The sequence below is a fragment of the Embiotoca jacksoni genome, unplaced genomic scaffold (assembly GCF_022577435.1).
Source record: "Embiotoca jacksoni isolate LCO1_2020_lvr unplaced genomic scaffold, fEmbJac1.0.p SCAF_1, whole genome shotgun sequence".
In the NCBI taxonomy this organism is placed as follows: domain Eukaryota; kingdom Metazoa; phylum Chordata; class Actinopteri; family Embiotocidae; genus Embiotoca; species Embiotoca jacksoni.
Window position 1 is genome coordinate 24,363,157 of NW_027185229.1, and position 16,120 is coordinate 24,379,276.

The 16,120-nt window shown below is 40.3% G+C and overlaps 1 protein-coding gene across 10 annotated transcripts in view; it reads left to right on the plus strand.

The window, feature by feature from the left end:
• Window positions 1-16,120, plus strand: part of rap1gapb (RAP1 GTPase activating protein b) — a 92,259-nt gene that overhangs the window by 46,254 nt on the left and 29,885 nt on the right. For 9 of the 10 annotated variants that reach the window (XM_069149288.1, XM_069149172.1, XM_069149205.1 and 6 more), the window contains exon 3: window positions 14,437-14,530. Coding sequence is in view for 8 of the 10 variants with exons in the window: in XM_069149172.1 (XP_069005273.1) it covers window positions 14,437-14,530 (94 nt within the window). In the remaining 2 variants the exon portion in view is untranslated. Of the gene's footprint in view, window positions 1-8,166; window positions 8,310-14,436; window positions 14,531-16,120 lie in introns of those variants that run through there. The other variant, XM_069149243.1, reaches the window with a different exon arrangement.

Sequence of the window (16,120 nt, forward strand, 5' to 3'; positions counted from 1 at the left end):
GCACAGCTGGAGGTGCGTCTGTTGCCTTGCAGCCATCTACTCTGAGCTGCACCAGGGCCATGAGCCCTGAGCGAGGCTTTGACGGACATGAGGAGCTGGGTGGTAATTAAGTGGTCCTCAGTGTTGAACAATGTGAAAGGGCGAGGCAAAGAGGCCTCTAATTGGGCATCTGTGCCACCTCAGATTGCTGTTAATTGCCAGTATCCATCCTGGTATGAGTCAGTGTCGTGAGGAGAAAGCAAACGGGACAAGAGAGTAGCCAACTGTAGCTCGGTGCGTGGACCACTGCTGGTTTATGGGGTCAGGGCATGGATTGACTTTTATTGGTCAAAAAAATATTTGCCATACTACACCTTCATGATCCACTAATATTTGGCATATGAACAAAAATTAAAGGTAACCCTCCCAATATAGTGTTATGTCCCTTTCTTGTTCCTGCTTTGCCCAGATGGCTCACAGTCCAGTTGAGCATCTTTGCAATGAGACAGAGATCTGATAGCTGAGCAGGCCGCTGCATCAAACTGAATTAATTTTAATGTTTGTTGAACTCCTGCTGCACAGTCTCACCGGGCGGTACATGGTTTAACCTTGCTACCAGGATATTCTTGGGCTTCAGTTTTATCAGTAGGCACCAGTGCTCCACTATACTGCACCATCCAAACATTATCACCTCCTGCATATTATGACGTGACTCATTGTGTATTGCTCTCACCAGAGCAAACCAAGTATACATTTCCATAACTCATCATTGCACAAATGTTTATTTATTTAAGGAAGCTGTGGCACTCTAAGAGCTCATTGACTGCCATGCCCTATTTTTATAGTTTAGTATATTTTATATGTGGCTCCTAGCACCACTCTTAAACCAGACTGTCACTTGGCTGCATCATCTGTTACTGTGCATCGTTATTTTTATTTTTCGTCAGACCTGGTTCTCGCCTCCATCGTCACAGCTTGAAGGTTATTGTACAGATTTGGATTCCATTCATGCAGCTTCAGTCCCCTCTTCCCATCACCTATCATGTTTTTCTCACATATAGTACTGCACCAAAAAATGAAATTTTTCAACATTAAACCAAAATATGACTGTAATGCAGTGCAAGTTTCACATTTTGCATGTTGTTCTCAGAAGTTGTGACAATATATTCAAGTCCAATATAACTTGACTCTGATGTACATAATAACACGCATGCAAACGATAAAAGGGCTTGCCTAATATTTTGATACATGTATTATGATGGATATACAGTATGCTGTATAATTTAATGGCTACTTGTTAGAATGACCCAACATGCTCAGTATATTTATATTATGTGTACATAGAGTTTTATTAACAGTCATTTGTTTCTTACCTACATTGAATCTGCTGTATACTGCACAAGAAACCTCATTAAAATCGTTTCATAATGTAAAATACAGAAATATTTATCTTTTGGCTTGAGTCTGTTATGCTAAAAAACTGTCACTCAAATGGACCCCCTCCAAATTGCTTTGTCTTATGAAACCTCTTATCTGATTATTCATACCTGGCATAATTAAATTAGTGTGACTAATGTTATTATCTCTAGAGACTTTCAATGAGAACTGAGCCAAGTACTTCTAAAAACCTTTTTGTTTCATTTTGAGTGGGTATGGCTGTGCTCATTAAACCCAGGTTTACCCAGGTCCTGGACTGTTTCAGAGATACAGACCAGCTGAGTTTTATTGTGGGTAAAAAGCAGCCTTCCCTTTGCTGTTCTGTGTGCTATTCTGACTGCATAAAAACCAGGAAAGAGACCCCTGCTGAGTCCCTTGCAGGTGTGTCCAGCCCTCAGTAAGTTCAGAGGGAATCGTGACCCGATGCACTTGCAATGTGGTCTGCTCTGCAGGTTGTGGAGAGGGCACAGTCAGAGAAGAGCGTGGTGATGATGGAGGTTATTCTAGCAGATGGGGTCTGCCTTGTCATCCATTGCACCTGTTCAGTTAAGTACACAGCAGACTGCTGCTGCCTGGTTATATGAGAAAAGAAACGCGGATCAAAAAGGATCTTTTTGAAGTACTGTCCTCCTCCTTGCCAAGTTTCACATCACAATTTCTTGTAGATTGCAATGTACAGTTTTACAATACTGCAATAAAGACAATATTTCAAACACTGACCATAATATTACACAAGAACATATTGCACATTCCTCCCTGTTGCGCTTCATTACCCTATTGATGTATTCAGGTAAGCAATTGAAAAGCTTGGGCCTACTGAGGGGGTAATGTTGCCTGCATTTGTAGCCATTTCACATTATCAGAAGGCCGACCACGTAATCAAGCTCTATTACATCTCAGTTCAAGAGACACATCAATTAGCCGCTATACATATCTCACTGAGTGGAAAGACAGAGAGCAAAGGAGGCTGATAATGGAGAGAATAATGCGTCACAGCCCTTAAATACATTTGTTTTGCTCAGGCAGTTATGTGTTTTGTGTTGTGTGTGTGTGTTTGTGTGTCATATTGTTCATTAATGATACTATCAAATCATTCTTTGCATTTATACAATGACGTCTATACAATCAGTGTCATCAGGTACACATTTCGAAGCAAATTTGTGAAGCACTGGTGATTAAATGTGGTACTTATTTTTGTTTGGAAAATGGTGCTGACTAAGTTTTTTTTTCAATAGCAGACACAGCATGGCTCAAATATTGATGTAATCAGTCGTGGTGAGTTGTTTTTGTTGATTTTCCACAAAGCCTTTGACTGCACTTCACTATATGTGGTATGTGAATGTAACTTTCAATAATCAAGCATGCATCCCGGAGTTATGCATCAGCACCATCTTTTTTTTACTATTTGCATATCTCTTCTCATTCTCTGCTTGAGGTCAGCTGTGTTATTGATGTTTTTCTTCCTCCTTTTTTGTCTTAGCCACTAAAGCAACCCCCTGTGCCCACCTAGAGCAGCTGATGACATCCCAGTATGTCCGCATAATAACTTTAATCACCTGGTTAGTCACAGAGGCACTCAGAAACACTGCAGAGTGGGCTCAAATTTAATCCACTCGATGAGGGATGCAGGAATACGGACATAATTTAAAATTGTAAACATTATGTTTGTCTAGATATATAAAATGGGAAATTACCTCAATTGGTAGGGAAAGGAAATAACAAATTTAGAACAAAATTAAGGTTGTTTTTCTTCCAGCAAGTCAATCTACAGTACACCAAGTACAGTAAATTTAGCTTCCATAAAAAAAAATGTCTGGCCCTTACATTTTATTGAAATAATAATAAGCAATTTTTAATCAGCTTTAGTGCAATATAAATATTTTTATGGTCAACTTAAAAAGGACAATACAGATGATGGAGTGAAAAATGTAGTTCTTTTAAAATCTGTTTTGCTTATTACATTTAAACTAAATGGTGTTTTAGTGGATCCACATCAGTTACATCAAATCTAAACAGTATAAGACAACAGTTGAGTTCCGTCTCAGACAGGAAACCAGGGACGTGTTATTCTGGTGGACTGTGGATGAACCACAATCTGTCTTCCATATGCTACCTGCCCCACTGACGGTCCTGTGGTTTCACACTCAGTTTTGGTCCAGGTTTATCACTGCCAAGATCTATGGAGAGGGCCACCCAAAATCTAAGTAATTATGGGAGGCAGCAGGATTCTGGGAGTGCTGACAACACTGTTGTTCTCTTGAAGAACTGCTTCCTCCTCCCTCCTTCTTCTTTCAAGCCTCAAGGGGAATGAGGCGCAAGGCCAAATCCCACAACTAATGTTAAATACCTTTTTCTTGAAAGATGTCTTTTTACCGATAGTGCGAAAGCCCTATTGTTATTCGTAAAATTATTATTCTTTTTTTCCTGAAATTTTAAATGCATTTGTGGAGGCTTTATCATATTCAAAAACTCATGAAAGTTCATACAAAAATCTCTCCCGGTGAAAAATTTCGTATTTTAGTGGAGTTGTGAGTGGGCGTGGCCAAATGGCTCGCGAGTGCCCCCTACACAAATGCCCCGGTGGCTACATTTACGTACATGTACGAAAATCGGTGCATGTGTATCACACCTAGACGTACAAAAAAGTTACACTGCACCATTATGTCAACTCAACAGGAAGTCTGCCATTTTGAATTTAGTCGCCATTTTTGGCGATTCGCACATGTTGTACTTTAACGAACTCCTAGGGATTTTGTCAGACCGACTTGAATTTTTTTTTGTGCACTCTTAGCATGTTTGGGATTAAAAGTTGTTAAAAGAATTTGTTTTCATCGATGGGTGTGACCGTGGCGTGGCAGCCATTTTGAGCGTTTCGCCATGAAACTACAAGTTGCTGTTAATCTTATGTACATAGACTGACCGTCTCCAAACATTACATGTATGATAACAGTCCGGCCCTGAAGACACCTGTATTGTAACATTCGCTCAGTCATAGCGCCCCCTGGTGGCAACTGGAAATGACACTTTTCATGCTTTCACATGCTACATCGAGCTGGTTGATCACATGAACCTAAAGACAATAACCTAAACATGTGGTTGATGATATATTGAGATTTCATTTGACTTTGTCAAAGGGCGTTGCCATGGCAATGCGGCAAAATTTGATGTCTCGCTGTGACACAGGAAGTTGATGTTTAAGGTCAAACGATGCTCCAAACCTCACGAAACTTTGCACATGCGTCAGGCACCAACTTTCATGAGTATTTGTAGATGTTAAAGCTGAAAAAAAAAGCCTTTTTCTTTTTTCTTTTTTTTTTTTTTAAAGAAGAACAAGGAACAAGATCGATAATTTTTTTTTTTTTTTTTTAACTGCAAGCGGTAATATGCTGTCCTTCGCATGCTACACGTCGGGGAGCCGGTGGCCCCGACCCGCTGGATCCCCAACGTGCAGCGTGCAAGGGCCCGCATATCACTGCTTGCAGTTTTAATTGCTCTTATTCTTCTTTCTCTCATCTGAGTTTGAAGGGATCCCGTGGAATTTGTTTTCTAAAAGATAAATCAATGTTATGTTTACATTCGGTGTTTCCCACCAAAAGCCAATGTTGTTTCTTTGAGTTAGTATTCCGTATTGTAAAACATTTACTAAGACAATTAGTATTATGATCCCTGTATTGTTTGCATTGAGGTCTTCTTGCTAGCAATCTTCTTCTCTGCCGCTTTTGATGTATTCCCTTATTTGTTGGAGCATCTCTGCCACCAACTGTTGCCTAGCCAAGTAATGTGAACCCACCAGCAGGCAACACCAGCATGTACTGACAGCCTGTTCTCATACCAAAAATGGCAATATTAGTCGATCGTTGAAGATGTATAAACTGGCCCATATTTCTGTTTACACATGGAACCAGACCAAGAGACGAGCACAGGACAGACAACAGTGGAGGACCTTTGCCAGTGGCTTTTGTCTTTGGAGAAAATAGATATTTATGTTTATTGGGACCTCTAGTGGTCAGAGTCATTGTGACAGTCAGGTGATAAAGAGGAATAAAGAATGACAATGTAGTGCTAAGGTCGGCGGTGATTGGATGGATCACAGTAACACTTTTCCCCAGAAAACTGCTGTTTGTGTCTCGTTTGACACCAAAAATCTACATTTACACATAATAACGTATAACGTATTTAACGAACATCACATATGTAACATAGTTTACGTCACCTATGTAATGTAACGTTAGTTACATAAAAACATAATTATTTTAACCCAAACCATGAACCTTTCCTGCACCTAAAAGTAGTTTTGGTGGCTAATCCTAATCAAACCCACTTTTCACAACATTAACCATGTGTTTATTATTGTTACCATGACGTCAAAGGCCTTGTAAGGTTGTCGTTGGTCCAGTCCAACAATCAAATGATCCTACACTTATGTGCTCGGACATTTTGGTGCTGTAGAGGGTGCTTAAATTGCAAAAATATGTCATTTTGGGAGTCAGTGAAAATCCACCTGTTGTTGCTGTACATAAGAAGTAAAAATTTCAGACTTTTTCAGACACAGCTTAAGAAAAGAAAACTTTGGTTGAGGCTGATGTGGCTTCATCTGTTCAATCTTTTTATGGAAGCAAATTAAGCGTGTTGATATCCTCGTGTAGTAATCAGTGTCTCGAGGAGAAAATTCTTTCAAATTATAGCGCTACCAATGTTGTTTCGAAGCGCATTGTCTGCAGTTTGGTGGCATGTAAATGTTAAATTTCGTCAGGCTGCCTCAGGAGAGGACTGAGAACAGAGTGGGAAGCAGACAATCACAGTGAGAGACAGAGAGAGAGAGAGAGACAGAGAGACAGAGAGAGAGTATGTGTGTGTGTGTGTGTGTGTGTGTGTGTGTGTGTGTGGGAGAAACTAATGAAATGAGAAATGGGAAAAAAAAAAAGTCTGAAAAGTCCCAGCATGACCCACGTACAATTCCTCCTGTAATGGCCCACCATCTGATTAACTTGACAATTCTGAAAACGTATGTACTCCCTGAAAAAATAAAATAATTTTTTTTAAAAAAACAGACAATTTGTTTAGTCAACCTCCTCCTTCTGACCTATTTCAACTCCAATTTGTTCAGCCCTGTGTAAGCCAAGATCCTCTTTCATCTTCAGCTCCACCCCACTGGCAGCTCAGAGGCTGGAAGCAGGCAGAAAGGTGTTGACTGTACGTAACCTGAATGCTTCATGCTCCTTCTCTGTCCATTTGAGCTCAGCTGTGTTCGGGTGATTCCTGTGAACCCAGTGGTTTCTTCCCTGGATGACCGGTAGAGCAGGTTCCCTGGGACCTCTGCTGGAAAACCATGATACCATTTATTGAGTGTAGCACACAACCTTCTGAGCAGCAAATGACAAGAAATCTGGCTCTTTTGTGTGTGTGTGTGTGTGTGTGCGGTGTAGGCTACCTGTAACATTATACCCACATGGGTGCAGGCAAGCCAGCAGGCTGGGAAAAGCCTTGGCTCACATCCCTCTATTGGTTTCCTTCAGCCTCGCTCATCGATTGCAACTACTATCATTACATTTTTCTGTAGCTTGGCACACCTTGTAGAAATACAATAATTACTTGACCAAGCAGCCATAGCTGTCTTTGGAAGTAAACCTTCAGAGCAGAGATGCAGGTGGAACATGTTTGGTAAAGTGATGGCTCATTTATAGTATTAATTTCAGCTACAGTTCTATATATGTGAATTAGTTTTGTGTAAAAAGGCAGTGGGTGTTAGAAAGTTGAGTCATAGTAAAAAAAATTAAATCTTTTGAGTTATGATGCATTCTGAATAATCACTTTAATCTTTAAACCGCAACTCCCCTCATAGATATGCAAATATTCTCATCTTTGTGCTATTCACATTTATTAAATTGGACTGGATTTAAGATTAAATGATTTCAAATTTAATCTTTTTATTGCAGATACTGTGTGTTTGGTGCAGAGAGGTGGGCATGAACAGGCGGCACGGTGTTGAAATCCAATTCATGATTTTTTTTTTTTACTTATGTTTAGTATGTTTTGACAGCATGTTTAAATGCATAGTGATGTATTTTACTTATTCATGCATGTTGATGCGTGAGGAGTTAGCGTCCCACCCAATATTAAACTGTGATTACTCTAATACAATGGAGAACACTGACCTGTGCTTATTCCTCTGTGGGCTGAGCAAGTGATTTTCTCCATTATGTGTAAGTGTGCTACAAAATCTGCAACATTTGAGAGCCTTTCAGCTAACTGCCTGCCTCTAATGTGTCAAATGGACAATGGGATGGTTAGGCTAATTTGTGGAGGAGGGGTTTTATGGTGTTGGAACAGGCTGTCAGAGTGAGGCAGATAATACCACAGGGAGCTCTGATGTCGCTTTTCAGATGAGGTAATGTCCCCATTTTTTGGGAAAACTTTGCTTTCAAGTCTTCATCCGGCTGCAGCATTTCGTCCTGTTGAATGAGTAAAATCTCGTATTAACAAACAGACTCAATGAGGCAAATGCAAAGCAGCACCCAGAGCTTAGATGGGCCGTTCTCTGTCACAGATCAAGAGAAATGAAGGGAGGTGGAGATGAAACAAAGAGGGGAGAGTTTGGGAGGGAGAGAAGAGAGAGCGTTTTGTGCTTGCCTCAGAATAAGAACAGACAGGGAAATGCATGCATGAGGAAGAGGAAGAGAGGCAGAGAGGAAAACAGGGAGGGTAGGACGGCGAGGGAGGATAGAGGGAGGGCTGCTCTCAGCATCATCTGACTGGAGAGAGGCTGATCTCCGACAGCAGGTGTTGGAGGATAGAAAGACTGAGTCAGACACACGGAGGGAGCAATGCATAGAGGAGCACCAAGTTGTTGAGGAGAAGAGACTGAGCTGCAAGTGAGGCAGCACTACGGACAGGTAAGCATGGATGGAGAACGGAGTGCACCGTCCTTGAAGGGAACCACTGAAAGATAGATGAATTATGCCGAAGTCAATTCAAGATAGATAAGAGAGAAACGGGTATTGAATAGAAGCAGCCAAAAAAGAGTCTGAATGACGTATAGCTGTGTCCAACTCCTGCTGATCTCGTCATCCCATGTCACTCTGAATGCTGAACTTTCTCTCCAGGTCTATCTGTCTTCCTCCCTCTCGCTCTCCTGTCCACCCAGGAAGTGCCTGACTGACATCTCGAGTAAATGACTCTGCTTTCATTGTGCATTAGCTGCTGTACTTGATTAGATTAGTTCCTTTCTACTAAGTGGACCTGCAAAGCTTAGGGGTTTATGTGTACTTGTCTCTTTACGACTGTGTGTGTGTGTGTGTGTGTGTGTGTGTGTGTGTGTGCCAACGACTGTGTGGGGCTGAAAGATGCAGCCAAGCAAGACATTTCTCTTAAAGCAAAAATATGATCCAAATATTATTTTTGTTCAGGATTTATGAAGCCAAGAGCGAAGAAAATAATCCACAATGCCATTTAAGAGTGAAACCCAAAGCTGCTCCAAAGATGATGAATTGGAAAATAGCATTCTGGTGTCTAAGAGCTCCCATTCATTTGTGCTTTATTTGACTGTAATGTAAACAATTATCAAGCAAAAGATGCGGCAGCATGTCAGCGAAGTTTGTGCTTTGCCAAAGCAAAGTCTGCAATCAATCATGCTGGAGTAACTCCAGGATCTGCCTTTTGGTGACATCAAGAGAGAAAGTGACTCATGATGATGATTATTATGATGATGATAACCCAATATAGTAATAGCAAAACGCAGCTGCAGCATTATGCCCAGTTTACAGTGTAAGCAAAGTAAGTAAAATAAAAGGTATTTATGATGGAGTTTCAGCCAATTGTTTCCTCTTTTCAGGTCAGTGTTTCAGCAGTCGGAGCTCATAGGCAATCATGTTTACAGATTAGAACAGGGCTCTCCAAATTCTCCAGAGTAGGTGGTTTAGGTTATACAGCAGGCATCCTGCACTGCTATTGATTTTGTTGTTGTTTTTTAATAGAAGAATTTGCACTGGAAATGTATTTAAAACACGACTGTTGTAAGACCCATAGTTACAGAATTGCTGACTACTATTGTGACTTCCTGCCATTAGTTACATGAAGTAGAATCAGGCAGAGCTTGAGCTCTTAATGTTGCTTCTATTTCAGATCATTTTAAAAATTGTCTTTTCTTTGTTATCCATATATAATATGCATCATAGCTCATTTGGGGCATAGTTACAAAGTAATGGATTGTACCTCTGATCTCTTTAGTAATGCAAGATGCCCCAAGCTCTCCTCCCTGAGAGAAACTTCTTTGCTAAATCCATTTGATAAGCTTTAATGGACAAAGTTACTCTTCCATTAATGGACAAGGTTACTCTGCCATAGCAGCACTCGACCAGATGATATCTGATTCTTCCTGCACTGCCCAAGGCTATCTTTTGTTTGCCAAAGGAACCAATGCATCGTTGAGCTGGAAATGTTCAGCCAGAATGTAGCCTGAGGTCAGCAGTATTGGCTAGAAGAATCATTGTAGATATTTGCTGAAGAGCCCTCTCAGTAACTTTGTTATAACTTCAGTTATTTGGTTAAAAAACAGATATTTGTGTGGCAGTTTGATTTTCTTTGTTTTTTGAGCCCTGCTGACTCTTATTTTCTCTGTTGATTTTCTTTTTTAGACTGGCACATGCGGATAGGCCTGACTTTCAGCTAACTGCCGTCACACTGCTTAGACTTTGTGAGGCTGACCACAGTTGATAAACAGATAGCAACAAATCATCTGTATATTCTAACTCATGTAGTCAAAGCTCAACTCATCTTAAAAGATTATGAAACATTACCAGCAGCATATTATGAAACAACTATTTGTACTATTTGCTTATATTTCCAAAAGTTTTTAAGCCTTGTCAGCAAACAAAATATGGGCACTTAAGGGACATGTCTGCTTTAGTCTTCAGTCCACATACCCCTGTGGAAAATGCATATTCTATTAGACGCATGACATGTACATTCATACTTTTTGCTCTGACTGACCATGACCCTCTGTGTGACTGCAGTAAACCACTACAAACCCGTCGTACTCAAATTTATGCTTTAAATTCAGTGTGCGTTTGTTTTCATTGTGGCCCAGCTCATTGGTATTTGCAGGTGCTGCACACCCGAGCGCCATGATCGGGCAACACAAAGCTGGAATTCTTATCACAGCTCATGACCCAGCAGTCCGTGGTGGCTACTGCTGGTAAACATAGGATTAATTAGTGGATTTTAGTTTCAGAATGCTTTGTGTCCATTTATGCTGCCAGGAATGAGTGTAAGAACAGACAAAGACCCTGAAAAGTATTGTAATCCAGAAAGCAAAGGGCTTGAAGGTAAAAACCATTGACCATTTGGGTACTGTAGATAATTTACTCTGGTGCTCCATATGAGCACTTTAGAATAAGATGCCCTCAGTCACTATCGGTTGTTATCAATGTGTTGAAAAAGAGAACCTATCATGGCTCTAAGCTTAAATATGCACCTGTGTATGGCAGTTGTCCTAAAGAATTTAGAAATAAAATGCAGATTTATATTCTCTTTTTAATCACTCATAACCACCAGCTCTTATCTTTTAGCAGTATGTATACATGTTCTATGCATTAATTCAGCCGAGGAGAATATGTCTTACTTCATTTAAAAAAATATGCTGATCAGCCTCCTCAAAAATGCTTTGCCTTTACGAATACTCATGAGTTGGATAATAGTGCCTATAATTTTCTCAAATTCTATGCAGCATTCGTTCTGTAATGTAGGCTTTGAGTTTGTTTTTCAAATGGAGCATCTGACAGTGAATCAGGGTGCAGGTAATGTTGCTAGGTGACACGTTCTTTTATACAACCAAAGCTGTAACAATAATTTACCCTCAATATGGAGAAAAACATAGAAGAAAGAGTGTGCACCACAGAAAAATAGGTGTTAATAACTGCAAGATGAATGTAATATCAGAAATATTGCTACAAATGTGTGTGGCAGTGACTCTAGGCTCAGCCCATAAAAGAGGATAATCCAGAATCTTTTGAGAAATGTGTTTTGCTCAGCAGAGGAGAGAAAATTACACTTTGTGTTTTCCTTTTCTCTGTTTTTCTCTATTTCTTCTCGCACACTCCACAAGGTTGCTCATAGTTATTCAGATGTTTCTGGCGAATAAACCTTTGACCTGGGATCATGAGTGGGCAGCTTGGGAACACACAGGGCAACTCGCATTGTTTAACCTGGCGAGATGAGTGTTGCCTGGGTTGTGCTTCCCGTGTGCCAATCACTCACTCTGTCAGCATGACACGGTGACCTCACCACCTGCCTGCTGCTGCGGCAGGCTTCACCTGTGCCACCCACCAGGTCCAGAGCTCATTAGGACATAGCAGAGTATTTACTTCAGCTAACTTTGCGTCCCACCTGCAAGGAACGGTATATAATGAGTGAATTGTTAATGACAATAGTGTTAAGTGTTAAGAAATTGAATGTGAAAGCTGCCAATTGACAGAAAATTAACTGGCAACGGTTTTAATTATCAATTAAGCAATTCTTTGGCTCTACATTCTCAATTGAGAACATTTTTTATTCATCTTTTGGTATTGGACTGCTGGGCAGTCTGAACTAATAGGTTTTTTTGAGATCATCTAATATACCAAATTAATAATCAATTTAGCAAGAATGACCCGCAAATTAATCAGTAATGAAAATAATCATTTGCATCACGAAGATCATTAGCAGAACGGACCTTTGTCAATGCAGACATTTGGGGTTGTCAGACAGATCTTAATTGGATGATTAATTTGAGAAAGACTATATAATCATTGAAGTACAGTTTGAACTGGTTGTTCCAAACTGAGAGAAAAAGCAGGAATAGTGCCTACATAAATAAAATATAATTGCTTCTTCAGTTTTTGAAACACACAGTGCTTTTCATCCCCTTAAAGGTATAAAGAAGAGAGTGTTTTCATCATTGGTGGGATACAGATGAAATATATTGAATAACAACAGAATTTGTAGCGTCCTGTTTGTTGAGATTCACAACTCTCACATGGTGATCCCTTTTATTCTACTTAAACAAACATTAGTACTCTGAATGCTGACATTGTTTATGAGAGAACAGCTTTATACCAAGTATTTCTACAAACTTCATAAAGACCATTAGCCCACCATTCCTGCCTGCTAATATTGAGCAACTGCACTGGTGCTCCTCAGCAGCACATAAATTACTGAATATTATTTTTTTAATTTGAGTCTAAACAATTCCATATGATACAGTATCATCATGTCATATGTCAGGATGGTGGTATTTGATAACAGATGCTTGCTGTGATAGTCAGAATATGCCAGCCCGCAGTTTCTGTGAGTCAAGCTTATCATTTCACTGGATATACACCTGTTACGTGCCTTGTAAATCAATGTAGTGATGGTTAAAATACACACACACACACACACACTGTGGCTTTTTGTTTTTCAGATTTAACAGTTTCAAATAACTGTAACCACCCATGTGGGTCTACCTATAATGAAAGGCAAAGCGCAAATGTGCAGATCAATCTCGATTTAGGAAGACTCAATAGACAGAAATATGAAGGCTGCCAGACAGCCTGCCACTTTCACTACCGATGACATGACGGGTGGCTGTTAAACCTGAATAAAGAACCAGAAATTTAGAGAATAATACTTTTTATGTGGTAAAGTAAAACAAAACTCCTTCCAGATTTGTTTGATGTGTTTTATAAACCTGAATCTTTAAATATGAAGGTTAATGAGCTTAATAGCTCCATATGATGGTTTAAAAAAAGCTGTCACCTCAGCGTAGGCAGATTTTTGACTAAACATGCGCACTAAGCTATTTCTTTGTTGTCAAATTTGAATGCATCTTTCTCGGCTCCAAGCAGCATTTGACATCATATTTTCATTGTGTTCCGGCTGTATTGAATGAAAGACGTAACAAAGTTCACACTCTCGACGGATGTCAGCTCTGAGAAGCCGAGGATGCTGCGGGAGAGATCTGACAGCCTCTTTCAGTCATTTCCCTGAATTCAGCAGAGATCAGAGGCAACAAAGAGCAGTGTTTCTGCTACATTACAAATAGATTTCCTCACCTGAACTCCAGGTCAGCACTCTGTTGTCATAAAAGTGCAGCTCCATTTACTCAGGCTTATAGAGTCTCAGCAGGAGTGATAGGCAATGTGTTTTTTGATATGGAGAGCTGCAACATCTAATAATGGGCTGTGTTGCAGAACAAACACCACTCAATAACTGATTTTATTCCAGCTTTACTACTTTTAAACCACGGTGGTGTGTGCCAAGATGGCAGAATGAAGGAAATATGCGAGTGCCCACTTCTCCACCAATTCTCACACCAATCTCACCAAGAAATCAGATTGTGCTATTGTTCTGTTTCTTTTTGCTCCCAAGTAGTGTTTAGAAAATGCCCTCTGCTGCAGGATTGCAAACAGGATGCATGCACAGACGGGCTGCCAGTTCTAGCAACTGACTGTTGTGTGAGACGGGGTGTGAAGTAATATGCTCTGACCAGAATCCTGGTTAGACTGGTAATTCACTCCAATCGCAAAAGAGAGGAAAAGGAGCTGAGAGGAGCAGGGAAGTAGTGTTGAGGGAAGCGGGTTAGCAGATGAAAGCTGTGGCTCCTTTCTTCTTCTGCTTTGTATATATTTTCACTTTGTTCTCCCTCGTTTCTTCACTTGCCTCGTTCTCTGTGCAGTTCTTCTGATCTCTTCTGTTTAACAATTTTGCCTTCAATCGCACTCATCTCTTTACCTTTAACATTGCGGGAGTGAAGGCAAAAACCAACAGAAAAGATGTTTTTGTATCACTCCTGAACATAGAAATACCTGGTGGCGTAATAATGGCACCCTTTTCACTGTAGCAAGAGTTCAATTACCGGCTTCAGTGTAGTGAGTCAATTGGTTCCAGAAATGTTTTCATGCTGGTAGTACTTAAATAAGAAACTCAGCTGAAGGCTAGCCATAATCTCTCTCTTGTCTCTCTCTTTCCATTTCTCCCCACCCCTCCATCCTCTCTGACTCACAGGAAACAAGATGGAAGGATTTCTCGTATATCGGATGAAGTAGAGCCCTCCCTCGTACACTCCAACCCTCCGTATCCTCTTCCTTCACTTTCAAAGGTAACGAAAGACTTTGACCTGCTGCTACTCTCATCTCTATTCGGTTCGACATTTGCATTTGGAGACAGTTCCTGACCTGAAAAACGTGAAACAGAGGACTTTGAATCAGAGGATGAGCTTCTAAATTTTGTATACAATACAGTAAAATTACCATCAATAATGGCAGTGTGACATTTATTTCATTCCTCTTTAGGCATCTGAGATTGTACATGATTGCTTAATGGCCTGGTTTACCGGGACAGGAAATAGTAAGGATTGATAGCTCTCTAATTAATGCAGTTACCTGTGTGCTTTCTGCTTTGACAAGTCCAAAGATCTCTTGAGGATATTGCAATATGGAGAATCATTTTCCCAGTTAATCCCTTGCCTTAGCCTACTTTACAGGAAACGGTTGGTGAGATTCATACATATTTCTTATTGTCAAAAAAATTCCACACTAAGGCCAAAACGACAATAAAAAAGATGTGTTGTTTTTTAGGGATATATTTGTGGTAATTGTGCACAGTAATTTGTTGGACATACTGTGTGCAGCAGGGAAAGTTACAGACATATGTGAGGAGTCTCTATCATGATGTCATCGTGTCGCACCACAAGCTGTCCAGAAACAGGCCAGATTGAGTGAAGATCTGGACGTATGTGGTGCAGGATTCTTCAACTTGAATTGAATGGACTCATTGGACAGCTGGCTCTGATGAAACAAGAGATCAATGGGGTGGAGTTGGTTGCATCAGTCAGACACTGTAGTGACAGCTGGCAGCAGGATACAAAGGAACAGTTTTAAAGTTTGACAGCAGCTGAGACTATAGGCTCACAGGCGTTGTGACAAAGTTGGATTGACCCTGACAGAGGAAAAAGATGTGTGTCAGCATTAAGATGGTCTTCCTGATGGAACTTTTGCTAAACCTCACTGTTATACTGGGTGAAATCTTCCTTTTATATAACACAAGCACTGTAGTTTGTATGACACCAGTCTTGCACAGAAATTAATTCTGCACCAAATGTGTATTCATCCATTAGAAAGTAGTGCCCAACAAAAGTGCAACTTTCTTTTTTTCCCAGTTCGGGTAGAGTTGTCTTACTTATTGTATTACTTTTAAGATTAAAACTACTGGAAATATTTGTGGTCTAGATTAACATGTTCAATGCCACAGATATGATGTGAATGTGAAAATGAACTGAGAGGCAGACAATCATAGATGTTGGTTTTGCTTTTTCACTGTATTTTTCAATAATATTAACCACATTGAATAACTCTAGCCTTATCCTTTAAAGCAATAGAGCAGTATTTGTCATTGGTGATGGCTGAGTTACTACCAATGACACTGGAAAAGAGTTATCAGTCTCTCCGTACCCTCATTCCACAGATGAATTTTAATTCTCCGTTGGTTTTCTCTCTTCTTGTCTCATCATATGCTTCAAATGTTCCCTCCAGGTGAAAGGTGCCCCTGAAGCCCCCACCCTGGGGTGAGCTTTAGTTGGCAGGCTGTTACAGTGCCTGACAGAAGAGTCTGTGCCCTCTGTCACAAGCTTATGGGACAAATATAGATCTGCAGCAGTTGCTCCTCTCTAATGCATACCATTGAAGGGCAC